This window comes from Malus sylvestris, chromosome 4 (assembly GCF_916048215.2).
Source record: "Malus sylvestris chromosome 4, drMalSylv7.2, whole genome shotgun sequence".
Lineage (NCBI taxonomy): Eukaryota > Viridiplantae > Streptophyta > Magnoliopsida > Rosales > Rosaceae > Malus > Malus sylvestris.
The window spans coordinates 21,920,493-21,948,009 of record NC_062263.1 but is presented as its reverse complement, the minus strand read 5'-3'; the positions used below and the strand labels follow the sequence as shown (position 1 = coordinate 21,948,009).

The window sequence follows — 27,517 nt, the reverse complement described above, 5'->3', positions numbered from 1 at the left end:
AGGAAATGTATTATATCAAACAATTAATCTGATTTAGGTATCATTAATAATTTGAAAAATACCTTGTAATTGACTCAAAGATTTATGAGTTGATATAAAATTTGATTTAGAAAAAGAGCCAACATTCTTCTAACTGGAAGAAAAGCCACTTTTTATTCTAAATTAGAAATTAAAATAAAAATTTATGAATGTATTTAGCTTGTTCTTTAAGAAAGTATTAATTAACGTGTTTATATTTTATTTATGAGAAATTAAATAATTCTTAAATTTAATTTAAAAAATTAATCTAGCATTATTAGTATAAAATTACATAGCACACCAAATATTCCACCAACTTTTTCTTTTTTTCTTTCTTTTTTCCACTTATCACTGCTTTTTTCAAATTTCAAGTTGTCTTTACCAATGGAAATCTGTCTTCCGAAATAATCAGTGCACCCACTGTACGTTTTTTGTATATCTCTTCCTCCTCCATGAGGGGTACTCAGTCCCAGCTCTCTAAGGCATGACTCTTGCTTTCTGAGACCTCTCTCTCCCTATCCTCTTTCTCTCTCTACATTCTTCAAGCTTGCAAGCCTAAACCTTTGTCCTTAAACTGATCAAACTTTATTGGGTGCATTTAATTTTGTTGGTAACAAATTTCCAACATAAACAATCTTAATGGAGTCGAAGTTCACCTAATCCAACAAAACCCACTTCCTTAAATCCTCAAATTCCATCAAATATTTCTTCAATAGTTTTCGAAACCCCCCTAAGCTCCAAACTGTAATGCCCGAATGCTCTGTTCTTTGCCTTCCGGCGGAGTTTCAGCTTCTGGGTTTTTAAAATTTTAACCTCCGAACATGTCCCAAGTCGATTTAGAGCAAGGAACCCACCGCCGCTCCTTCTCCGGAAGCGCTGACGGCGGCGGCAGCGTCTGCTTCTCCGACGCAGACGACGGGTCGTGTTACTCTCAGTTCTTCTCGACCAATGGCGGCTCCAACGATGAGTACAATTTCGCTTTTGTCTCTGATCCTCAGCTCGGCGTGGTGTCGGATTCTCGGAGAGCCTCGTCTGTTTCGGACAGTTCGGTCGAGGTTGTCGAAATTGAGATTGGGGTGCCGGAAATTAAGGTTCATTTGGATAGAGTAGAGAGAGATTGTCGGATTTGTCATCTGGGTTTGGAGAGTAACAGCCACGAATCCGGAGCTCCGATTGAATTGGGTTGTTCTTGCAAGGATGATTTGGCTGCTGCCCACAAGAACTGTGCTGATACGTGGTTCAAGATTAGGGGCAACAAGTAAGTAAATTTATATCTGTTTTTTTTTTTTTGTTTTATATATATATATATATATATATATATATATATTAAATTTCGAGTCCTTTCGGTAAATCGTTGGCTAACCCGCTTAGGCGGAAGAGAGAATCGAAGATAGAACTTTGGTCTTTACTTTTTACTTTTTAGCATTATGCAAAGTTTATATCTTTGATTTGATAAAGTTTATCATTTGATAAGCTAATTAGCCCTTAATTGATCGAGATTTACCCGATTCTTAATGTCGAAGTAAGTCTAGTAATAGTTGGATGACCTATAGAACGGCTCTAGATAGGAGATACGTAGTTCGTGAATTTAGGATATCATTATGTCGAGAAAAAAAGGAAGATGATATTAAAAGAGGGGAAAGGGATCCTCAGATCTATTCCACCAAATCTATCAATCCGGATCTTTGAAATTTGATCCAACGGTTAAAAACAGGGACCTCCTTTGAAAATTATAATAACTTTAACCATTTGATCAAATTTCAAGAACCCGAATTGATAAATTTGGTGGAAAATATATGGAGATGATCTCTTTCCTTCCCTAAAAGAGGGCAATGGACAAGACAAAGTAAAGGAAAAGGTGAAAGCATTGAAATGTGTACAAACTAGAATTCCTTACAGCTCTGTCTTTCGTCCAAGTTTAAGAATCTCTGCTCCTCTGTGATTCTCTTTCTCTTTTATGAAAGTGGGGATTTGACATCTTATTGATTTTTCCAATTAGATTTAATCTTTTGCAAAAGCTTTTGTCGGCCGACGCACTAAATAATTGATATTTACTGTGTTCATATCCACATTTCCTATTCATCCAGCATGCTTAGTGATGAATCTCTTTTCATATACATTTCGAGTACGATAGATGTATAACTAATCGAGCTTTTGGCAGATTGCCATGTATCACTATTTCACCATGTGATGATTGTTCATTGGATGGGTCGTGCACTTTTTGAATACATGGCAAACGTTTATTGAATAATGAAGTCATTGGTACTAAAACTTAGTTGCGCGAGAGAATCTCTCGATTATATGGGTGTCACTTACATATTAGCAATGGCTGCATTGATGCTGACAGTAAGATGTGTGGTGGCATTGCCACTTTTAATCCCCATTGGCAGCCACTGTTATATCACATTGATCGCACATGTCCTGGTGATGCTCTGATAATGGTGGCAGATACTTCGTATGAAATTGATAATTTCGATGTTTGAATCTGACGGGATTTTATGAAATCTTATCGTATATTTGTAAAAGCCGTGCAATATGATCTCACATATGATGTGCGTTACACTCCTTCCTTTGCATCTTAAACTATATCTCACGTCTGCGAAGTGTGAGCGTTACCATTGTGGCCTTCTAACATTCGTAGCAGAATATGAGGTTGTTTTGGCCAATTTGTCATGTTATAAGTACAAGTAGGACGTTGCCTTCTGATTCCCTTGTAGGTTTCTGCGCTTAATTTGCTTTTCTTCAGGCCATAGAGATTAATCTTGATTTGTTTACTTATTTCTGTTAAATTCATTTTAACTTCATACATTCACTCATATCTACTGCGTTCGGAATTGTTATTTATAAACGAAAACCATTAGGTTAATATATTAATTCCACTCCATGTTTTCCAGGACCTGTGAGATATGCCAGTCAGTTGCGCGCAACGTCGTTGGGCCAAATGACATCGAGTTCACTGAGCAGTCAAACGAATCCAGCACTGCCTCAGCAACAGCTGCAGTTGCAGCCCCAGGGGCCTCCACAGAGACTCGAAGTTTCTGGCACGGTCACCGCTTCCTCAACTTCCTTCTTGCCTGCATGGTATTTGCTTTTGTCATATCATGGCTCTTTCACTTCAACGTTCCGTCGTGAAATTCCGAGCAAAGAGTTGAGAAAACTTGGATAATCAAAAGAAAAAACAAGTGTAAAAAGAAGCTGCAGAATCTGCTGGATGATTAGTAACACATAGTTGCGAAATCTGTAGCGTTTATATAGATTAGTAGTAATACATCATATATTGCTTCATGCCCACTTCTCTTGGAGTGTTTCTTGTTCATAAGTTCGCTTTTTCGGGTCTTCTCTTCAAGGTGTTTTATGTGTCAAAAAATGTGTCCCTCGATCCTAACCCTATATATAATTATGTAAAATATATCTTTCTTTTTTCATTTGGCCAGAGGATATGGTATTCTCTTAAGAGAGAGAATTGCTGAATTGAATTGTAAAATTGTAAAATTGCTTCATTGCTCTTGGATCATACTCTCTATCCAACCACGTCATCAAGTTCAACTACTATATGTTGCTCGGCAAACCTATATGGCATGTTTATGGTACGAACAAGTCATGAATTAGGAGAAGGGAGGAAGGAATTGATATCAATTCTTTCGCAGAGATTTACTGTGCGGAGCCGCTCAATTTGTCTCAAACAATGTTTTAAAAGGCGAAGACAAAACCAAAGCATTTCATGGAAATCTTGTCTTAAGCGATAGGCTCACGGTAGTATTAAAACCAAAGCATTTCATGGAAATCTTGTCTTAAGCGATAGGCTCACGGTAGTATAATACTTAATATATATGTGTGTGTATGTGTGTATATATATATGTGTGTGTGTGTATGTGTGTATGTGTGTGTGTATGTGTATATATATATATATATATGTGTGTGTGTGTGTGTGTGAGTGATAATACTTTGTAAAACAATCAAGCAAGCATGCCAAGGAATTAAAAATGAAGTTTTTTTTTAACTTTTAGTTAGTTTTCCTTTATTATTATGGGGATGGATCTATGTCACTACTTTTCTTACACAACTTTTAACACACATTTTTGTAAGGCCCACTCTCTAATGTATTTCAACAATTGGAAGCGTCTATCTTTTAGATCATTCCTCAAAAATCATGTCTACCAAAATTCACCTAAATCTGAAATCATATAACCGCTGGATTAAGGGTTTAGGGTTTCTTTGTAGAACCGTATTCGTCTATTTTCTTAATGAATATCTTAATGGTTTTGGATTTGTCTATCTTTTCGAAATGATGATCTATGAATGATGTTCTAAAAGATAGGCGTTCATATTGTTAAAATACATTACGAAGTGAGTCCGACAAAAATGTCTGTCAAAAGTTATATAAAAAAGTGGTGTCACGGATTCACCCCACTTATTATCTCTAATTCACATCATGAAGTCATAATAAACTAGTAGAAACTAAGTAGCAACATAAAATTAGCATGAATTTGATAAAAATCCAGTCCAAAACAACGTCGTTTTGTGTTTGGACTATTTTTTTTAAAGAAAAAAGAATTCAAATGCCCAAGTCGCCTAGGCGCCTGAGGCGGTTTGGCTAGTCTATAGCCCACTCCCTCTGGGCCAGATGTGTTTTCTTATAGCCCACCCCAAAAGAGACTCAGCATGGTCGTAGTTACGTCAATGCTTAGCAAATTGGACACTTCGCCGGCGATCAAGCGATGGTGTTGTCAAAATTGAGGAAAAACATCGGCCTTTGGTTCAACAATGCTAGAGTAGGAAAGGTCATTCGTGCCGGCCCCCTACAATAGCTTTCAAAATTCTCATAAATTCTTCGGTATTCGACACCGAACCAACTTCGTATTTGGTCCATATGTGTTAGTAACACGAGAACTCAAGAATTGAAATAACTCAACAACTCATGTTTTAGTAAACACGGGAAAGTCGAGAATCAAAATAATTCCAATACTCGTTTGCAGGGGTGTCAATAATCGGAGAATTTTACACACATTCTAGTAAGAACACATGTGAATACAAATGCTTGAATAACCAAATAAAAATAAGGGAGGCCAGAAACAAAAATTATCAAAACCAACAGAATAATCTTCCAAGAAATCCTGAATTGAAGCAAGCAAAGCTTAAAGCCTTCAAATACCCAAATCATGACAATAAAGAATAGATACAAGGTTAAACAAACGACTACTAATATAAGCGTCGCCGGGATGTAAACGGAGGAAAAAGCGTCGCCCGGATGTTAACGGAGGTATAGAAGAAAAGAAAGAAAAAAAATGAGGCTATACACTTCAAGTTTTGTTCTTTTTGGCTTCCAAATTTGTGCCATCTTTGAGTGTTTCTTGTGCATCATTATCCATGCCAAGGCTGAAGAGGCAAGCTGCTTGAAGGTACAAAGCCGCCGGCCACTCGGGAGAAACTACCTGGGCTTGCATAGCATCCCCCAGAGCTTCTTGTGGCATTTCACTCATCAGGTAAGAGAGGCAGCGCCGAGCATACACCGTGGGTGATACCATGGTCCCGCCGTCAATGAACTACAAAAGAAATCAGAAGGGTAGAAACATAAATCAGCGTTGATGGGACAAGTTCTAAATTCCTAACACACCCTCAATGCTATTCTCCTGATCTTTCTCAATAGCATTGTGTATAAGACAAACTGTCTGACAACTTATATCATATGATCAACAATGTACGCACAGAAACAGTTCAGAAATTAACGAAGTATGATACCGCTATCAGATTCTGAGGCTTACTAAACTGTAAGTGTGCATTCTTGAAAAATAAAATAAAATAATCCAGATACAAGGCCAGTTTTTGAAAGTTGCAATGTCTTTAAGTTACGGAACTGGCTAGAAGCATGGATTGTGCAGACCAGTTTAAAATTATTCCTGAACAGAAACTCACTTGTGTATAGGAATCAATCGCAGTTGTAAAATCTTTAGCTCGAAAAGCAGAATCTCCACTCTTCTTAGAATTCAAAGTCTCCTGCATTTGATTAGTCCACAGCTGGAAAGAAAGCTGCAGGGCCAAATATCTCAAGCAGAATTAGCACTATGAGGAATAATTGTATTTAAAACAAGCGCTTCTTGCTGGTCATACTTCAAACACGCGCACACTATCTTTTTTTATCAAATATCACAGATCACAGTTAAAAGAAGGAAACTTTAACGAAAAGCACCCGGTACTGTTCACTTTAACGAAAAACCACATTTTTACACTAAAAAGTCAATCCTGGTACTATTCACTTTACCCTTTATTTTGTCCTTATCATTAAAACTCAAAGTTTTCAAGCCCTTTTCATTAGTTTTCTTTTAAAAGAACTGAGTACAGGACATACAATAACATACCTCATTAGCAATCCCCTCATCATCCTTGTATCCATTCTTTTCCAATATTTCATGTATGGCAGTGAGATCCATTCTCAAACAAGCTTCTCCAAAGGGTGTTAATGCCAATGGCTGCATTGAGGATGCGCTTTCATGTGCAATACCCATCAAAACATGTGATGCAACCTGCTCGAAAACTATGCAATGAGAAATTATACTCTTCACAAGCAAACTTAAAGCTCTTAAATGGCAGGCTAGCATTAACAATGCCATGCCCACAATTGATGAGGGGGAAATTAAATTTCACTTTAAGCATAAAACTTCCTTCCCTGCATCTGTTTTTTAAAGTTGAAAAAGAAATGTGGTTAGTCTCAATAAAAAGCTACGGGTTTTATCAATACTAAAACAGGTAAACATTTTTAAGAAGGGAGATGTTATTGGCACTCCAAAAAAGTCATTGTGCACTCGAAACTTTCTATATTCAGAAACAAAAATAAACTTATGAGGACTGCAAAATGACTTGTTTGGAGTGCCAATAACACCTCCCCTTTAAGAATAACATAAGAGAAAGAGATAGTATTCTGTACGTTGAAGTTGGTAATAACGTACAAGAGGAAGCCTACTTATAGGCTTAGGGATTGCGAACTAATACAATGGTACCAGAGACGATGCAAGTTTAGAAGAATATAAACCTAACTCATGTCTAGGACTCTAGGTTAATTATAATGTGAAATATCTCAGCCATACATGTCAGATATTACAATAGCATCTTTTTCAAGTCGGGGTCTAACGCCTCTAACCTATATCTAGTTTGTTTATACAAGTAGGCTCAAGATGGTTTCTCGTGTATCACCTTTGAGTTTCAGAAGTTGTTAATGATATATTCCTCACATTTCATATATATAATAATCTGGACACAGGTTAGCTCCAAATTCTTACTATACGTAAATGGAGATACTGTCAAACTGATTTGACTAACAAAGTTTCGGATTAAAGAGAGGAGGAATATAGATGGTGTGCAGAGATGGTTGGCTGCAATATAGATCACCGGCGGTGACAGTGATGGTTGGCTGCAATATAGATCAGCGGCGGTGACAGTGATGGCTGGTATGAGCTAACAAATTAGTATAAGCCATTAATTGGTGACTCTGATATCACGTTAGAATAGGGACACAAAAGAAAGAAATAGGAAATTATGCATTGTTGTGAGTGAGTAATAATGCATGTACAAGAGAAAGTCTATTTATATGTTTAAGGGATGTAGTGAATTATGAGGAAAAGTAAGAACCTAGACCTAATATTTGTACGAGATTATGTGAAATATGTGAGATACACACTAACAATAATGATGGAATCCTTACCTCTGTTTCTTTCTGAAGTGACATGAGAGCAGTGACGAGGGACTTTGCATTTGGCCGCTCACGAGCTTCATATTGCAGACAACGGGAAGCTAAGCGTACTAACTCAGTTCCGTCATCATTTGAGAAATTACCCTCCAAAGCAGAATCCATTAGCATCAGGAAATTCTTGCCGCGAATTAGATCTAGCGCCTTCAAACAAGACATGCAAACATGGTCACCCCTAATTTGATACTCAAACCAACATTTGGAGTCATAAAACAAAGGGTCTTATGGGTGTTAATAATGGTTAGCCTTCTTCAGTTTACTTCTGCAATCACCAAGGACCAACTTTTGAAGCAAAAAAGTATTAGCAATAGGAGCGTGAAACAGCTTACCAGTATTATTAACCAAACACAAAGCTACAAAAGAATCCATAACTACTTGAGATCAAATGAAACAAAGAAAAGGGTATTTAGGGGAAATTTACCAATAGCTACTAAAATAAATTATATTTTGGAATTGTTTAGCTGAGACCAAACTTTTTAAATATCTTCACTTTTCTTTTGCCAAACACAGTGCATATTTATGCAAAGATTCTGTGACCCTAGCTTGCTATTAGGTATCCAAACAAACTCAAGTATTAATTTTCATTCCAATGAGAATTTTATTTTTTTGTCCCACGATTCCCCGCTACTATATATATCGTGAAACATCATTGTAAAGAATAATCGCCATAGAACTCACATGGCTGGGGGGAATATGTTTGCCACTTAGAAGATCAAGCAACAACGTTCCGAAGCTGTAAATTACACTTTCTTGCGTCACCCTACCTGCCAACCAAAGCACATGTACATTTATGAAGTTATAGTACCTTCTGAACATATTGAAAGCTTGAAACCCAATGGAATTTGTAACAAGGCATGGGGGAAAAAATCAAATATGTAATGCCGGTTTCCATGTGCTCCACCAATGATCCAATGTACAACTTGGCATCCTTCTCACATTGAATTTTATTGAAAGGAGCTGATGAAAATCTTATTCTTAATAAGAATAAAGGCGGCACAAAAAGCTTGTTAATTAACTCTTCAATACACAAATTCCCAATTCAGCGAATTGATTCCCCAACTTCGAATTCAGTTGTAAGCAAATGAGTCTTCACATGTGGTGTCTGTTACTAAATTCAAAAGCATAATGTCGCTAATACTTTCTAAAACCGCAAGCATTTCAATCGAAGTGATCATACCTGTCCTGAGATACTCAGGAGGAGTGAAAGCCAAGTTCGTACTGTAACTCTTGCCATCCCTGCTATTCTTCATGAGGCCAAAGCATGACAGCCTGGGATTACCATCCTGTGTACCAAGTCAAAAAACCCAAATGGTAAACAATAAAAACAGATAAACCCGCGATTCACAACCTCGCGGGAAGTCCTCGTGTTGCATCCCCTACTTTTCGATTAAAACCGAAAAATATAATAGATTAACCCCTAAAAAACAAAAATCAATCCAATTCAAAAAAACAGAAGACTTTATAATCTACCTGATCAAACAAAACCCTGTAGGCATTGAGATCATGATACAAGGCACGACCTTTACCACTGCAGTAATCGAGAGCTTGAGCCAGATACAGCGCCACCCTCAGCCTCATCGCCCACCTCATCGGCTGGCTCTCCCAGTGGAACAGGTGCTTCGCCAGCGTCTCGTGCGCCATGAACTCCGCCACCAGCAGCCGCTCCTCCCCTTCGCAACAGCATCCGATCAGATTCGCCAGCCTCTCGCTCCTCAGGCTCCCCACCGACCTCGCCTCCTCCTGCAAACAAAAATATTCGATCCTTCCTTATTTTTCCAGAAAACAAAAAAATCTGGGACTGGGATTTATCGAAATGTTGGGAAGTGGAGGGAGGGTTGAGTTTGACGGACTAGGAATTGGCGATTGTCGGGCCAGGCGAGCTTGTTGAATCGCTTGACGGCAATTAACCGGCCGTTGTCGAGCTTTCCCTTGTAGACAACGTTGGGAGCTTTTTCGCCGTGCTCGGAGACTATGTTGTCGGAGGCGAAGCCAGACGTGGCGGCTTTCATTTGGTCGAGGCTGTACTCCGTGAAGGTCGGCCATATGCTTTTGTCGCTTTTGCCCCCATTGTCTGCAACAAAACAGCGACCGAATTGTCCGAATCACACTCAGAAGCTCAAAAAAACATAAATGAAAAACAGAGAAGTAGGGGCCGGTTACCCAGTTCGGAAGATTCGAGGACGGTGGGTTTAAGGTGGGAGTGGAACCAGCAGAGGGAGAATCTGGAGCAGCGGGCTCCCATTTGAGATCGAGCGTCGGAGAGCGAGTGTGGGAGTGGGAAAGTCAGATGATCAGACGGTGGACATCAAACAGAGAGAAACAGAGGAAAACAGAGGAGGGTTCAGTCTTTGAATCTTCAGAGAGTAAAGTTCTGGATCCAAAGCTGATTCATTTCTCAGGCGCTCTCAGTCCTACTAGCTGCTCCCAGCAAGTTCAGTGTTATCAAAGTACAAAAATATTTAAAAAAAAAAAAAATATATATATATATATATATATTAATTAGTGTTTAAGATGATTATTATTGCTAAATTGTTAATTAATCAGTGTGAATGTGTGTCTCTCACTTTTGGTGTGTGAGTGTCAGAGTTTCAGAGAGTGTGAGTGACTCTGTTTTGTTTTGCAGAAAAGAATATGCAAAAACGAAAAGGAAACGGCCTTTTTCTTCTGCAAAGTCATGATTTTTTCCTCTCTCTCTGTTTTTTTCTTCTTCAAGAGAGTGGATTAGTGGTCAATTCAATGTCCGTTTTGCTTTGTTTCTTCAGTGGGGTCAAGAAAGTCAAGCAAACTAATGGAGATCAGCTCATGTATACATTTCTTTCTTATTAATCACTCCTCACTAATCTTGAATAACATTCTCTTCCCTCTTTTTTTCTCAATTTTCCTTCCCTCTTATTTGAACAGTTACGATTAAACTACATTAACATCTTATATTAATTTTTTATAACAAAAAAAAGACAAAATAAGATAATATAAAAGGAGAATATGGAAAGGAATGAAAAGAGGACGAGGAAAAATCTTAGTCCCACTAATCTCTCTCAATTTGAGAATAAGTGGCTAGGTCTGCTCTCACACCAGGTGGAACGTCTGGAAAATTAAATAGAATAAACTTCAAGAATATTTATGCTTTTGTGAATGGTGCGCATATAATAACGTGGCCGGGCACTACTATCTAATTTTATTTTTTTTCAAATTCAAGATTGGGTTTATTTAGGAGTGGTTCGAAAAATTGAAAGTCGAAAAAAATTGGACCGAATACCGAAGGAACCAAACTGAAAAAACTGAACCAAATTTAAAAAACCGAACCAAACCAAAATTGATTGGTTCAATTTCAATTTTAGTGATTTAAAAATCGAACCAAATTAAACTTAGTTGAATTGAACCGAACTAACCATTACCCTTAACAGACGTCATTTTTCTAGGTATTTAACCCAAGATGATGCAGTTCGTTCTCATCTTATCAGATATCTGTTTGGACTTCGGCCACCTTTTATTCAGTTTGAGTTTTTTCCTTTTAATATAATGTGAACTATTATATGTCAAATGATGAGTTGAAATTAATTTATTTTTCTTACTTTGGTGCTGAAAGATTTATGAAACTACATTAAATCTTGGAAAGAATAAAAAAACCAGTAAATTAAATTTCAGAAGCCGAGTTGAAGATTATGAACATGTTGATTAGTGTTATCACTTGACTTGAAATCTCTTCAACAAACAAATGAGCGAGCAGGTTAGTGAACAAATGAAGTTTTAACAAATTTGAATTTCATGTCTATAAAAAAAACCAAACCGAACCCAAATCAAACCGTAAAAAACCAAGCCAATGTTAAACTGAAGAAAATCGAACAGAAACCAAATCAAACAATAGTTTAGGTTTGGTTTCAATTTTTTGACAAAAAAACCAAATCAATTGAAACCAAACCCACCCCTTTACGTTCTGTTTAGTCCCCATCAGTTTATACTCTTCACATGATCACCTTGTTTCACAAGTTGACAAGGGACCCAGGAGGGAAAGAAAATAGGGCTTCAATTATTCTGTTACAAAATGTTGGCAAACAATTGAATTGATGTCAGTTGGTGGTGACAAATATTGGCCTTAAACAAACTTTATTGACAATCGATATGATGTGTGACAGCATTTGGCCTAATTGGTCTTTCTTTGTGCCTAAAAGATATGACTTTTGAAGGTAGAGATGATCCTGATTTTATCAAGATTAAGGATAAGTGAAATGAACTAGAGGAGTGAAGAAGAAGAGACGCGTACTCTGGTTTTTTTTTTTTTTTTTTCGGGAAACTGAAAATATATTACCAGGGCTACAAGCCAAAGAGTTACAAGAAAGCCTACCACGAGGCCAACAAACAAACAGCACTATCAAACAGCAAAGGGGATAGGAGAAGACACAAGAACCAAATTCTAGCGTCACCCCTTCAACATTTACCAAAATCAATGGGAACCATGGGGACAAGGTAAACAATCTTTGTTAAGTATATGAACCAACGAAGATGGAAGGCAAAATGGTCCTCTCTTATTTGCCACATGGATGGAAAACTTAAACAAAATGACAGCATAGATTAAAGTGTGACACATTTACATGTTTAAGAAGGCAAGTTGAATCACAATAAGTTTCAGGAGGTAAAGTCGGACTCCCAAAGAGTATAGGGGGCACACCAGTAATTCAGCATTGGAATTTTGACTTGTGCTCCAACAATATTAGTCGATTTCTACACAACCAAGAACGATCACGCAAGAAAGTCTGCCATATTACTGGTGTAAAATAAAGTGTTTATGAGAGGTAGAGATTCTGCACATAGATTGCATAAAGTGACTTATTATATAACCGTTAAGGGTGATTAATTTGTTAATACAAATACTAATACAGATACATAAATCATGTGATTAATTTGTTTTTTTAACATAACATTGTTGGTACATGCGAGAAAACCTGTTACATAATCAATTGTATATGATAATGTGTTTATTAAGAGTAGATAGTTTGATGAGATACAGATACGTTTACGTTACGAGACAAGGAAGAAAAACGAGTGTATCATCTCCTTTGGTTTTTGGAATGACGACAATTCTAATTTATAGAAGGAGAATTGTTTCTAACTTTTTACCCCTGTCTTCATATTTTAGCAAATACAAAGTCCAATCTTAGGTAAAATCAACTTTTCATCGTTACATTTAACAGTCTTTTAACTTACTTGTATTAGAGAATTAACAGTTCGAATTTACCCCTTTCTTTTTGGGGAAAAACCAGATCTACCTTTTCACCAATTGCAGGTTTCTCCCAACAAGAAAATGAAAAATGAGCATGCTTGATCAGACAAGAGTGTGACAAGTGTTGATATAAGTAGCAGCAGTGTAACATGCATCCATATGGGTGTCTAGAGACCCCCTTCCTTTTCCCATTAAAAATAAAGAAAAGAGCATATCAATGAAGAAAAGTGGTGGTTTTTTTAGAGCCTAGACATGCCTCAATCATGATACTTCACCTCTTACATCACACCACAAGGATTTTTACGAAACGGGTACATTGTCATTATATCGTTCGATGTCAATGATGCACTGTATTTGTATGTTTCTGTCCACGTAATTTTGTCTCATTTACACAAGACAACACAGTTACAGTCTACTCGTCGTGCATACATATTGCTCTCTATATCACCAAACCACATGACAAATTGACAATCATGCATTAGACAGATAAATTACACTTTTTAAATAAGTAACAAACATTTGTTACACCATAAAAATTAGTTGCGTGAGATAATCGCTTCCATATCACACATTATAATTATACTTAACATCTCTCTTTATTGACCAACTTTTACAGCTGAAATTGCGCCTGCGTGCTTTCTGGCCAATGGCCATGGCAATAAGTGGGGTAGTATTCCTCTCATATAACTCATGAGGAAAGAGAGAGAGATGAGGCGGGCACATTGGGGCCTCCATGCTGTCAAATATCACAGAAAAAGCTCACATGGCCAAGCCATCAATTTTTGCTGTGATCCAGCCCATCTCTTTCAAAATATAACATAACCAAGCAAAAAGAATATATTAATTAAATTACAAAATTTAAAGATCGTGTTTGCAATGATCAATTACATTATCTAATGTATGCAAACACATGCGCTCACGCTTGCATAAGCTCGATCGAAGAATGTGGTTTGGGATGAGAAATGTTTCATGCGTACAGCGTCGAGGCACTAATACAGTCATGAAATTTGCATAAAAATGGGATATATATGATTCTTATGAATGTCAAGCGCAATGCGTCGGGATACATATAAGATTAAATTTTAGTTATTGACATGTCTACCCATTTGACAACTAATCTAAGGTTACAGGATTGTGATCCAATTTTGAGTATACAGTTCAAGAATTAAGTGGAGGAATTCAGCGAAGTCACACAATTCTAATTTGGTATCGAACTCGTCACTCAAAAGGTTCAAACTTAACGCCTCTTACTTCAAAGTAAAAATGAATATCACTATACCAAAGTAAGTGGCTTGTACACTATTCCCTTAAAAAGGTTTCAAAATGTGGATATTAATACTACTCTAATTTAAGATGACGGGGGACTGCAGTTGGAGTTTCGAGTTAGGACTTGGCATGGTTTGAATTGGTTCGGTTTGAGCCCAAGCCACTCACCATCTCCGGTTCGGTGCGATTAGACCGGCTGAGATCCGCCGGCGGCGTGCCGAGACAAAAATATTAAAGAGATGCAGAAGTCCAAGATTTATTTTTGTGTCACCAAACTCCAGTTGAGATTTGATGGATATTGTCGTATGGTGAAGTACAGGAAGCACGTTATCCCTCCACAGATGACGCATGTGAGGGTGAGGTCTCAATTTTGTAGGGGAGGGGGTCCTTCCAACTCAGATGTGGTGCTCCACGCTCAAAAGGAAAAACTGCAGAGCAATGGTGTGGGGGCATATATGGAGGCAGACTGTCTATCTTCCTGTTTGGATGCCCTTCTCGTCCCTTTATTTTGTGCGATCACAATTAAACTACTTCAACATTTATATTATTTTTTTTATAAAAATAATAAGACAAAAAGCAATAAGAATATAAAATATTGATGTAGCTTAACCATGACCGCACAAATAGGATAGAATGGGAAGAGCACCCAAACAAGAGGGCAGACAATCTGCCTCCGGCATATATACCATCATGTGCTCTCTTTCCCTGTCGTCCACATCTAATGCAATGTCGAACTCTCGGGATACTATTGTGGTAGTATTTGAAATCAATAACGCACCGTGGAACATATTAAAAATAGGGTAATGTGTATTGGTTTGGGATACTGCCAACAGTAGTAACATTCCCGGGTGCAGGTAAGTCCTCTTTAGCCTTATTCATCGAAGATCTATTGTGCATGCTGGTGTTATATATTGATCTGAAGTAGAACAAAAGCGGGGCTGCAAAAAGCGAAAACTAAACCAAATTCCACTTTCCATTAGAATACAAATCACGTCATGTGTTTCCAGCACAGAACCCGTACGCACACGATACATAACCATTCAAACCCAGGGCCCTATTAAACAAATCATGTCAAATCACCTTGTTGCAGCGACAATCGTTCCGTTTCTATGCACCGTTCATAGTAGCATCGGTGTGTACTGTGTTTACATCATCAAGAGTCTTGCCGTTCACCTGAGTTCTTTGCCTCTGGATTTATGTAACAGCAAAAAAAATTGTAAGATGATTGCCCAGATCACAAAATGGTGCTGATATCAATAGAATTTACTCAAAACGAAGATTCACTATACCCGATCAGCAGGGTCTCCAACGATTCCATTCAATAGCTTGTGGTTCTCTTCTTTGGTCTTTCCATCCTTGTCCTTTGTGCTTAGCGGTAACAAGAGAGATGCAGCTCCGCTGGTCCGGTCAGGTAATTCTGCATTAACAATTATGTTAGCATCACTTCTCATTGGTTCACAACCAAAAATATGGAGATGACAGGAAAAAAAACAAAAAACAAATGCAGGCGTCCTAACCTGCCAATTTCTTGTCGATAAAGAATACGACCAAATTAACAGTATACCTGCAGGAGATCATATTTTCAACCAAATAAGGAAGTTAAGACAATACATAGTGTATATTCTTTTAAAACATATACAAAGATGAAAGCATGCAAAAATCTTCATACCATGCAACAACAACATCAACTGTGTAATGTTTGCGGGATGCCACAATCAATAAACTCTGGATCACAACGAGTAACCAGGCTAACTGCTTTATAAACCTGCATCGATCAACGAATCAAAAGACACATTTATCTCAGCAGTAAGTCAAATAAAAATCACTTAAAATTGATGTCATCCATGAACCAAAGCTATTCTTACCTTTGTGTACCGTATTTCTGATAAGTGCGCACAAAGACTAGACTAAATATCATGTGTGATGAGAAAATCAAATCACCACAACCATAAAGTACACCATGCGGAACTGCATATTTAGAGAGAACAAATCAGCAGAGAGTCGTATTACAAGACGCAATATGCCAAATGACCTGAGTTCAAGAAGATATATTACTGATCAAGAAGACTTCTAATACACTTTCCGGAGGAGGCAGCCTGGCAAGTTTAGAACCCTGCACAATTATAATAGAGCATCTTAGCTTATTACAACATACGGAGAATTTTGTACCCCACCAATAGAGAAATAAATTCAAACATGAATAAAACGTAATCCCTACTCTCTACTACACCCTAGGGTATACAACAAAACCAACAGGATAGTAAACAACCAACCTACCTCTCGACAATGGTAATTTGGACCAGGAAGCTGGGTGGAATAGAAAGTGATAATCCGGAGAAATTGAGAAGCCTGAAATAAACAGTGGAAACTGTCAGACAAAAAAAGTAGGGAATATATTTGTCACCAGCCCCGTGCCTACCACTGTTACATGATTAAAATTATAAACCATGGGATCACAGCACAACTTAAATGACAGCCTTGTTTTCTCTTTTGAAAAACAATTTTTTCCTACCCAATTTATCTCTCTAGCTGCTCTTAAAAAGGAAAGGAACTCATGAAATGATGCAAAAGCAGCGGAACAAAAATGCGTATATCTAATGGTTCAAAATATCAAATGAACTATAATAACTAAATTAACTGTCATAAGTTTCTTATGAATTTGTCAGACAAGGTACAAGTTAAAAAAAGGTCGTACCCAGTGCACAAGGCTCCCGCTTTACGCAGGGTCTGGGAGAGGTGAAAGACAAGGTACAAGTTAATGTAAGAAAAATAAAAAGTTAACAAATCAAACCAAAATGAATGAATATCTCAATTTATCACAGAACTAACTTCTCAAACCCTGTTACTAGAGGTCAATTTCAATTTCAACCTTCAATAGTTTATACCAGCATGAGCCCAGATCTCAATTCAATTAAAGTAACAAATAAAACAACAAATAATATTTAAAATATGAAACGGTGTAGACAAAAAGGAAATTATCACCACTTACCGATAAGAATGCTAAAACTCTACACCAAAGGAGAACTGTGTAAAACTTTTTGCCCTTGAAAATGAAAGGATGGAAGCTCCACTGCAACAGAACATGCACCACATGAGGAAAATATAAAATTTAAACATTTCTGTAAAGCACACATGCCTGACTGGATAGAGAATAAATCATAATAATTGTGCGCAAATAAGATGAAGCCATAAATTAATGAATCAAAGAAAAAGACACACTAGAGAGTTCATAAGGGGAAAAAAAACAGTAGATAACATGTTCAGTTTAAGTGCTCTGTGCTCTATTAAAAAAAAAAGTATTGAAAAGCGCCTAAACTTTTCAAAGTCATAAAGGAAAGAAGAATATTAAATAAATTAACTATCAAAAGTGGGAAAACGTCTCATGGTGTTTTTTGTTAATGAAATTGGGAAAAATTAATCAGGAAAATACTATTAAATTCTGAAGCGCGTAAGTTTTAGTGCCGTAGAACAGCTTCTGATTAAGCCCCCACTGATAATATTTCTTGACGTTATATACAGGCCTTCTGAACACAAATACACATCAAAGCTAATCGATAAATAAATAGTCAGTTGAAAAAATAAACACTTTTTACATCAACCTTTAAACAATAAATCATAACATCTCAATGTGTGAATTAGAATATTAGAGTTGTTTCCTTCCATGCATCCTAATATCAGAAACAAGTACTTTATTTCACACACCATTTTCTCCAATGTATCCACAACCATAACCCCCAAGAAATTAAGTTGAACAGAACACCGACACATATAACTAAGTGATGCAGATGAAAGCAATATGACAAAGACAACTCAGAAGAACCTTACCAATACAAAAGATAAGAAGATGAAGGTGAAAAGGGTCTCACTGATGTAGGCTCTGTCCTGCCCAAGTTCCTACAAAAACACCAAAACTCAATTATTCCAAATACCCAAAATTAAATATAGGAAACCACTTCGTATGATCAAATTCACACTATACAGTTTCAAAAAGAAAAAAGGATAGGTACGAACCGGAAGAAGAAAGAAACCAGCATCCTGGAGTGTTGGCCCTGCCCGATGTATATAATGAACTCCTCGAGCAGCTAGACCATGTATGTACTGCAAATCAGATGAATTTCAAATATCAAACTCAGTAACAAATTAACATAAGAAAGAAGAAAACAAATCGCAAAGATCAGAACAAGACTACGTTGCTCAATACATCTTCTCACAAATAACTTTTTCTCATCCAATGGACTGAAACTGATAAAACCATTCAAACATTAGGGGCTGAAATTTGCTAGAAAATAATGTTCAACACTAATCACATTTGTAAACTGATAGTAACTTCCTCCAATGCTCAAAAGCATACACCTTCTCTCGAAGTTACACAATGTAATCAACCATGATCGAAACTCTCAACCAAAACCAACTTCCCACTTTCTCTGTTTTCTCCATCAAAACGAAAATCCCAATCCTGTTATGCTCTATCACTTTTCCAATCAGGAAAAAGAAAGTCGACCCATTGTTCATCATCCTAAACTAAATTCACCAGAACCCTCCAATTCGAAAAGCCGAAAAAGTAAACGAATCGAAGAATAAAAAAGCACCTGAAAAACTAGACCGGCGAGAAGATACTTCCAATTCGCGGCGAGGAGATTGATCTCGGTGACCACCTCGGCGCAGATTCTCTTCCAGAGCTTCACAAATCAGAACCCCAAATACAAAAACAGAGAGAAAACAAAGGACCACCATCAGTAAAGAACAAAAAAGCAAAAAATTCAATTTTTTTTAATTTTAAAAAGGGGAAAAACAAAAGGGTATTAATGCAAAGTGAACAAAAAGAGCAAACCTTTGACGACTCGCGGCCAATGTAAAGCGTCATCTTCTTCCACTCGTTGTTGTTATTGTTATTGGCGTAACCACAACTTCCATATTACTTCACAGGTTCAGCACCTCCATGACTGATAGCCGGGCACCTCAAGAATCGAATCGAATGCGAGGAGGAAGACGAAAGGCAGCAAAACGCGGTCGTTTTAAAGGTGGGTTCTGAGGGGGATCACAGATTGTGACCTGGAGATCTGGAGAGAGGGCAATCAACGCTTACAAATTATGATGAATCGGGAAACGGAAGAAGAAGAAGAAGAAAAGGAAAAAGGGAAAGGCTTTTAGAATTTTTTATTTTTCTGCTTTGCTTTCTCTCTCTCCTCTCTCTCTATCTCTCTCTCTTCGTCTTTGTGTTTGGCTTCGTCTGTCAAGTAGTGCTGGGCCTGCACGCGAGTTGAACACGGGGGCGACAGTTGAGACAGAGAGAAAAAGAGAAAAAACGCCACCAAATTCAATTCAAATTCCACATCCCCAAATCCCAATTCCAAAACTCTCTCTCTCTCTCTCTCTCTCTCTCCTCTGTCTCTCTCTCTAGAAACCCAAAACACAGAGATTAGAGAAAAAGAGAGTGCAAAGGAGAAAGCAAAGAAAAAAGGTCTCCTTTTTATTTTACTTTCTCTCTCCTCTTCCTATCTATCTCTCTCTTGTTCTTCAACCGTAATTTTATTTATAATTTTAAATAAATTCTGAGAAAACGAGGTAAAAGCAAATATTCTCGTTCTCGAAACTGTAACTGAAAATTGCGGTTTAAAAAGGGATAAGAAATAAAAGAGGGCGGCAATTTTGTATTACAGTTTTTTTTTTTTACCACGCGCGGCCGCGGAGGAAGGCGGCGGTAAATAAATCGTCCGGCCACGGCCTGCCCTAATTTTATTTATTTTTTATTTTCCTCTTTGTAAATTCAGATTTAAGATATTACTAATTTTTGTTTAGTTTCTTAATCAAATGATGGTTTATGGGATCAAGGTTGGAGGCTGTGGTGAATTACGATTATGTCCTTGGTTTTAGTGGGAAATGACTAGCACTTGTCCCCCGCGTTTGGGCTTGGTCGACGAGGATAACAGACTCCCTCGTCCGCTCCTTAAAATTGAAAGTTTCGTTATTATTTAATTCCATTTCATTAAAAAAAATGATAAATTACACAGCTCCTCATGTTTTGAGGTTTATTACAACCTCATATAACAACTTTAAAACATTTCACTTTCATACCTCAAGTTATAAAACATCCGTTAGATTTAATCCGTTAAATGCTGACGTGGCTGCCACATTTGTGCCACGTGACTACCAAATATCTACCACGTGGCAAAAAAATAATTTTTTTATATTTTTTTTAAAAACCTGAATTTCTCAACCAAAAAAAAAAAAAATTGAAACCCACATGGCAGGCAATCGTGTTTTTCACAGGATTTCTCGTTACTCAAACTTGGCTACCATGCGTTTGGTTGATCTGGTCTTTCCTGTTTATTTCCCCTCACAGCGCATTCCTTGTCCCCTTCTTACACTATTTCTTCTATTCCTTCAATCTTCTTTTAGCCGGTGCACCGCCACCTTCATTGGGTTTGACCATATTACCACCGTATTATTCACCACCGCCGTCGGATTCCTTCACGTTGTTCAGTGATGAAAATAAAAATGGGTGCCACATTATGTGAAAGGAGGAAAAGAAAAAAAAATAAAAATTTGTCCCTCCCCCAGCAACCAGAAGAAGAAGAAGAAGAAGAAGAAGAGGGAGGAAGGGAGCTGGGTCGGGGTGGGGGGAGGGTCGCTGGGCGACGGGGGGGGGACGTGAGGGGGGTTCTTCTTCTTTCTTCTTCTTCTTCTTCTTCCTCTTCTTCTTGCAGATCTGGGTTTGTTTTTTTTTTTTTTTTATTTGACCCTCCTCCCGTCCCCCCCCCCGCGCCCAGCGACCCTCCCCTTACCCGACCCAGCTCCATTCCTCCCTCTTATTCTTCTTCTTCTTCTTCTTGCAAATCTGGGTTTCTATTTTTTTTTTTTTTTCTTCCTCCGACGACCCTCCTCCTGTCCCCCCCCCCCCCGGTGCCCAGCAACCCTCCCCCCACCCCGATCTCTTCTTCCTCTTCTTCTTCTTCTTGCAGTGGGTTTCTATTATTTTTTTTCTTTTCTTCCTCCCTCCTCTTCTTCTTCTTGCAGATGTGGGTTTCAAATTTGTTTTTTTTTTTTTTGAGAAAATTCAGGTTTTTTTAAAAAATTTAAAAATTATTTTATTTGCCACGTGGTAGACATTTGGCAGCCACGTGACATATATGTGGCAGCCACGTTAGCATTTAACAGATCAATGGATGGAAAATGTAACGAATGTATTATTTTGAAATAAAATAGTACTTAAGGTATGAAAGTGAAATGTTTTAAAGATGTTGTAAGGAATTGAAAGAGACCCCAAACCTGAGGTATGAAAATGTAATTTACCCTAAAAAAATTTTAAAGTGATTTTTAAAATGGAAAATTTTATTTAAATTCATATAACTTCTTTTTACATTCAACTTAAATTTTAAATGTTAATTGTCTTTTTTATCCTATTGCATAATTATTATTAAATATAAAATAAAATTAATAATAAAACTCAAATTTATCAATAAACTCACACACTATAATGAAACTCTGTCATCACTATGTGTTTATCTTATGTTTATTCCGACTAAAACTTAATAGCTTTTATAGAAAAAAACAAGTTTTTTTATTGGTGGATGGTGATTTTAAACTTTTGAATCCTCCATGACTCGATTTATGAATTATTCAGGACAAATAATTATTCCTTTCAATTAATTTACATCCAAACATGACATAACAGGCTAAAGAACTCTAAAAGAGGCTCATCTTTTAGCACATTAGAAGGTGAAACATCAACCAAGGCATCTTAGGCAAAGCATGATAAGCTGAAAGTGATTTCTGCTGGTGTGAATAACTATAAGAATATGGGAGAAATCAAATAAAGATGAACACACAAAAATTTATAAAGTTAGTAGAGATATTTATGAACAAGACTGAGAAAGAGAAGAAAATTAAGTTGTGGGACTTGAGGAAAATAAAATGCTTTGATTTAGGGTTTTTTATTTTTCAAATGGGTGTAAATGTGACGACCCGTCCCTAATTTCCCTATGTAATTTCTCCCTGAGGATGTGTATTGACTGTTATGCCCTTATTGGCGAGTGACGCAGACGTATTCTTATCGCTTTCATTTTATTTCTCGCTATCGCATTTAAATTGTACACGTTGTTACAAGTGTACTTAAATTTTATCAGTGTGAAAACATTGTTCTGGATAGATTTTCGATACTCTTTTTTGTACAAAATCCAAAATCCTATCCCTATCTACCCTTTTAGCCATCTCGTGCACCCTCCTCCATTATTTCACTCTCTCACCAATCCAATCTCTCCCTCATTTTTCTGTCCACCAATTAGAAATTAGAAAAAAGGATTCTCTCTCTCTCTCTCTCTTCTTTCTCTCTCTTCCTTCTCTCTCTTCCTTCTCTCTCTCCCGTATTCTCTTCTTCTCTGCAAAACGCTCAGCAAGCTTCAAAGCTCACAAATCGAACTCAAAAACCACACCATTGTGCTCCTCTCATCCTCACGATCTCAACCATGTTCTTGAAACCTAGTTTAGACGAGTTTTGACTCGTTAACTCGTGAGGTCCGAACTCGGGCACACTGAGTTAGACGTGTTTTCGAATGAATTAGGATGTTTTGAAGTTTGGGAAGGCTTCTACACAACATTTTGAGGGTCATAGGCTTGTTTTGGAAGAAAGTCAACGTGAAACGACTAAGTTTCGAGGAGTTCACTTTTGGCCGGAACTTTCGAGGCTTTTTCCGGTGATCTCCGTCCACTTTTTGGACTCCAAACATGTATAACACGATTCTACTCTTCATTAGCTTCAAATCCATATAAAGTGCGTCGAAAATGGTTGAGAAATGAAGGAGAATAGTGAATTTGAAATTTTTTCAGAAATCCGACGAAAAATTGAGTTACAGACGGCGGCGACGGCGAGGGCAATCGGAGAAGGTGACGGAATATTCCCGACGGCGTCAGGTAACGCCGTTAACTTCAGTTAGCTTTTAACAAAATATTCCTGACGAACGTCAGGCATTGGCCTGCGTATGGGGGTGCGTCTGGCCGTGCCCTTGACGACGCGTGAGCCATCCAAAATTTATTCTAAAAATTTAGGGATGTTCGTGACATCGAGTAGGTCATAATAGTATATTAAACCCTAGGTTTGAGCAAACTATGGGGTTTTATTTAAGTTTCCGTATATGTGCTTTAATTAATTATATTTTAGTTATTTCACATATAGGGGAAACATATCCCGAGAACGTTCGGGGCCAGGCTAGGCTCGAGGGCTAGTGAGTGGGCAGTTTATTTTTATATCTATACGTATTTTTAGTTTCCAAAATTTCATAAATGCATCACTTTGCGTATATATATTGCCAAATAATTGATAACTGCTATATAATTGTGATAAATGTTGTTATATGGTTGAGATATTACTGTCATGACATTCATACATACTTTTACATGCTCATCTTGCTGCACCCAGTGTTAGTACTCGCCCTAGGGCTAGAGCCAGTCATTCACGTGTATGTTCACATCGCCCCATTTGCTCGCCTTGGATCCAAGTTAGGTGTTAGTCCTGTCGAGTAGATTGCATTAGGCAATCCGACTTGTATGTGATGTGCTTTGCACCAGTCTTCACGTGATCGTAGTACTAAAATATATTTATTACATACAGTCCTGTTCGTGTCAGAATTCATCTGTTCGAACTCGTGTGTCAGCTTAGATGGATGAACACTTAGTTATGCTTGGTTATCACTTGATTATATTATTGTGGCATTCGATACATTATGATTTGGCATACTTCTGGTTATAATACTGTTGTAGTATTGTGTTTTATTATTTACATACTTAGTATGTTTTAAGGAAACTATACTTGTTTTACGGCGAGGGGTTAGTATAATCGAAAATAAAGGATTTCTTACCAGCATTGTTTTGCTGACCCACTCAACTTTGTTTTTCGCCCCTCCAAGACCTAGATAGTTGTGATCTTTGTGGCACTCGATGAATCTCGGCAGTTCTGACATTCCCTTCTGTTTAGACGTACGAACTTATCATTGTTGTGTAATAAGTGTACTTAGTTACTTTGACTACTCTTCTGTAGTCTCACCGTCTATTACGTTCTGAATAATTGTAGTGGGTTCATCCCACAATTGCGCACTCTTTCACTGTTTAGTATAATTAGTTCTAATTAGTTTTAAATTTATTCACTTTTTGCATCACTTACCCTTATGGTTACGTCACCCCACGGTGGTGACCAACATGCTTCGACCTTTCCAGGTTGAGGTGTGTCAGTAAAGATAAATTTACATATTGTATTGAGTTTGTGAGGGTATTTAAGGTAGTAAATTTATGTTTAAATAGATATTGATAGTTTAGTTAAAAACCAAATGGGTGTAAAGAGTAAGTTAGGTGTAGAAAGAGGTTACATGAGTTTAAATAAAATTTCCCTTTTAAAATTTTAGGGAAAAAATGGAAGTGGAAAAAAGGGCAAGTAAGCACATATAGAACGGTTACTTTTAAGGAAAATGTTTTAATTAAAACGAAGTCTAATAGTATTCTTCTATATTGATGAATGAAAAGTATTAGGTTTGAATTTCATAAGTTGTGAATTGAAAACCAACTTATTCACCAAATCTTAATGTAAATATATCGTTTGTATAAACCAATAAAAGAAGCATTATGAGCTCACAATAAAACATAACCCAAAGCATTCTATCCAAAACTCAAATATGAAAGACATAAAACTAAAAGGGAAGTGTTATTAGCACTCCAAAAATCTCACTTTACACTCCTCACAAGTGTATTTTTCTTTCCAAATATAGAAAGTTTGGAGTGTAGAATGAGATTTTTGAAATGTCAATAACAATTCCCAACTAAAATAGTGTCTTTGAAAATATGCATGATGACATTAAAACTTTTCCTGAAAAACACATTCATGTCTCTTAAAAAATAGACAGCGTGGAAACTTTTCACAACGTCATGCATATTTTCAAAAATACTAATAATTACTAATATATTTTACTATTGAAAACATTAAAAAAGATATACGACGTGAAAACTTTTCACGAAAAACGCATTCATGTCTCTTCAACCTTGTTATACCAAACCAACTCTTTGTGCATATAATGATTCGAAAGAATAAACAGGGGGGAAAATGTGAAAGGCAAAAAGAGAAGAAGGTCTTGGGTGTGGCACCCATAGGTGGTGAGTCATGGAAGTGGTGTAACGGGAGAGATTTTTCAGTGTTTGGTGTCAAATTACTAAATGCCTGCTTCTAACAACATCAATATTATTTTCAACTTTGTTTGTACCATACTTAGGGCATCCGTATTTAGATCTCGTATAAATATTCGGAGGACTCAAATGTAATTATGTAATAAATGAAGGGGCAAATATGTAATAAGTGAGGAGCCTTTATTCTATAAAAGGACTCCTCACCCTCCTCATTTGGGGATGCCAATTCTTAGACCTGACTCTCAGCCTCTCAAAGTCTTTCATATTCATTACAGAGGCTTTCTCCCTCACAATTCTCTCAGAGAAATACAATAACAGTGTGGACGTAGCCCAAACATTGGGGTGAACCATGATACATCTTGTATTATTTACTTTTTTGTAGATTCACGGTCGAATTTACGTTGTTCCAAGACCTCCGGTTTTGTGCATCAACAAACTTATTAATTACCACATGCACAGTGTAGCAGGTGTAGAGTTTTATCACCAAAGGCTTAGGTATTAGTTGGAATGATATTAGAATATTTAAATTCTTCTTTTCTCTCTCATGTTGCTGATGTGGGATATTTGAACACGCGGAACGCGGACCATGCGCAATATGTCATTATACAACTGAAGGGACACTTAAAAATAAAAAGCTTCATTCCACTTGTGGCGTATCACTCTGTTATGTGAACACATTGAAAAATCTCGTGTTAAGAGATAAAGTCATTATATTAGATAGTGGTGATCTCAAAGCAGTAGGTGGCGAGCCATTAGGATGCACAAACACGTAATCCGAATACCAAATTCTAGAACTACTCAAAAAAAAAGAAAAAGAAAAAGAGAGAGAGATAAACAAGAGCATGTGGAAGCCAAGCCATGCCATGCCGTTTCAAGCTAGGCAAAGGCCAAGAGGTCAGTGGGGGTTGATTGGTGTTGGGGGTTAATTTTGAAGTCTACATAACAAAAACATACTTTATTGTTGGTACAGCGCATAAATAAAATAAAAAAGTAAAATGGTATAGCATATTTTGCATGTCCGTCTGACTGGGAGATTTTTTGGTACCCGCTAACTTCCAACGACATCTTTTCACCTGTTTTTGTGTAAATTACCAACCCCCGTATAAAATAGGTAGATTCGACAGTGAGCTTTCTGGTTTGGAGGAACCTAATTTCTTCATTCTTTCTTTTTGCTGCTGACATATTAATGGGATTGTTGTTATTTCTACTTTTGCATCAATTTTCTATTTGCTTGTGCCATCTTTTTTTAGTTTGAAAAGATAAATTTCATTAAAAAGACGATAAAAATACAAATGTTATGATAGATAGACCTAAGAGGCAATGATTGGTGGAATCGAATTAGTATTTCGCTCAGTTTCGTACTAATAAAATTACTACTATACCCTTTAATACAAAGCTGAAAGAAGATATTAGAAAAGAAATGTGGGCATTAAAGTAATTTTGTAAAAACAAGTTTTTACTTTTTTTTCTTTTATAAACTTCACAGCTATATCATTTTATCAATACCATCTACTTATTCTCTCTCTCTTTCCTAATTGCCAACCCTTTTTTTTGGGATGCCAGCAATCTGTTAAAAACAAATAACTCATCTCATAAGAAAAAATATATATTTAAAAAATATATTTCTCAACATACAGAGTGTGTGACTTTTGCTAGAACTTGTTTAAATTTGTAAGTTATCGTTTAGTATTACGATCTACTAGTAACTTATTCATTTATAAATGTAAAATTTTGATATCAAATCTCGTAAATAATAAGTTTGATATTAATTTATTTATTCACTCCGTAGATGATCAAGTAATGCGTTAGAATAATCAAATGGTGTAATAAAGCCACTTATTGGGCATCAGAAAAGAAAAGAGAGTAATTTGGCATAGCCGCATAGGGTAGTTTGGTCATATGAGCGTGGGCAGTACAAAATGGACTAAAATAAGGAGGGCTGGGATGTGTAACGAAGTGGTTGAAGACAATAAACGGCCAAGGCGGCTTCTTCCACGTGATTGCAACGTGTCACGTGCTTTCACATCTCTCCCTGCATCTCTACTTCCATTCCACGTCAATGAGAAGAGATTTTTTAATGTGATCGGTACACATAATAATATATCGCG

General features: G+C 37.0%; 3 protein-coding genes and 1 long non-coding RNA gene across 4 annotated transcripts; 2 read left to right on the top strand and 2 right to left on the bottom strand.

Annotated features, from left to right (window-relative positions):
- The first annotated feature begins 352 nt into the window (after positions 1 to 352).
- On the top strand, positions 353 to 3,443 carry LOC126617896 (uncharacterized). The gene is made up of 2 exons (XM_050285985.1): positions 353 to 1,276; positions 2,913 to 3,443. The coding sequence occupies exons 1-2, from the start codon at positions 840 to 842 to the stop codon at positions 3,148 to 3,150; spliced, it is 675 nt and encodes a 224-aa protein (XP_050141942.1). The 5' UTR covers positions 353 to 839; the 3' UTR covers positions 3,151 to 3,443.
- Positions 3,444 to 5,097: 1,654 nt separating this feature from the next.
- LOC126617879 (serine/threonine-protein kinase BSK6-like) lies at positions 5,098 to 10,450 on the bottom strand. The gene is made up of 10 exons (XM_050285972.1): positions 10,324 to 10,450; positions 9,920 to 10,177; positions 9,610 to 9,830; positions 9,230 to 9,499; positions 8,937 to 9,042; positions 8,438 to 8,523; positions 7,715 to 7,903; positions 6,375 to 6,539; positions 5,932 to 6,045; positions 5,098 to 5,561 (listed from the first exon to the last, which is right to left on the bottom strand). The coding sequence occupies exons 2-10, from the start codon at positions 9,999 to 10,001 to the stop codon at positions 5,319 to 5,321; spliced, it is 1,476 nt and encodes a 491-aa protein (XP_050141929.1). The 5' UTR covers positions 10,002 to 10,177; positions 10,324 to 10,450; the 3' UTR covers positions 5,098 to 5,318.
- Positions 10,451 to 15,198: 4,748 nt separating this feature from the next.
- Positions 15,199 to 19,732, bottom strand: LOC126617889 (phosphatidylinositol:ceramide inositolphosphotransferase 2-like). The gene is made up of 12 exons (XM_050285980.1): positions 19,075 to 19,732; positions 18,833 to 18,922; positions 18,255 to 18,341; positions 18,069 to 18,137; positions 17,233 to 17,313; positions 16,521 to 16,592; positions 16,299 to 16,356; positions 16,109 to 16,211; positions 15,913 to 16,008; positions 15,761 to 15,807; positions 15,533 to 15,660; positions 15,199 to 15,431 (listed from the first exon to the last, which is right to left on the bottom strand). The coding sequence occupies exons 1-12, from the start codon at positions 19,105 to 19,107 to the stop codon at positions 15,351 to 15,353; spliced, it is 945 nt and encodes a 314-aa protein (XP_050141937.1). The 5' UTR covers positions 19,108 to 19,732; the 3' UTR covers positions 15,199 to 15,350.
- Positions 16,788 to 17,314, top strand: LOC126617909 (uncharacterized). Its single transcript, XR_007621577.1, has 2 exons — positions 16,788 to 16,914; positions 16,992 to 17,314. It is a non-coding gene; the product is annotated as an uncharacterized LOC126617909 (long non-coding RNA).
- Positions 19,733 to 27,517: the final 7,785 nt, after the last annotated feature.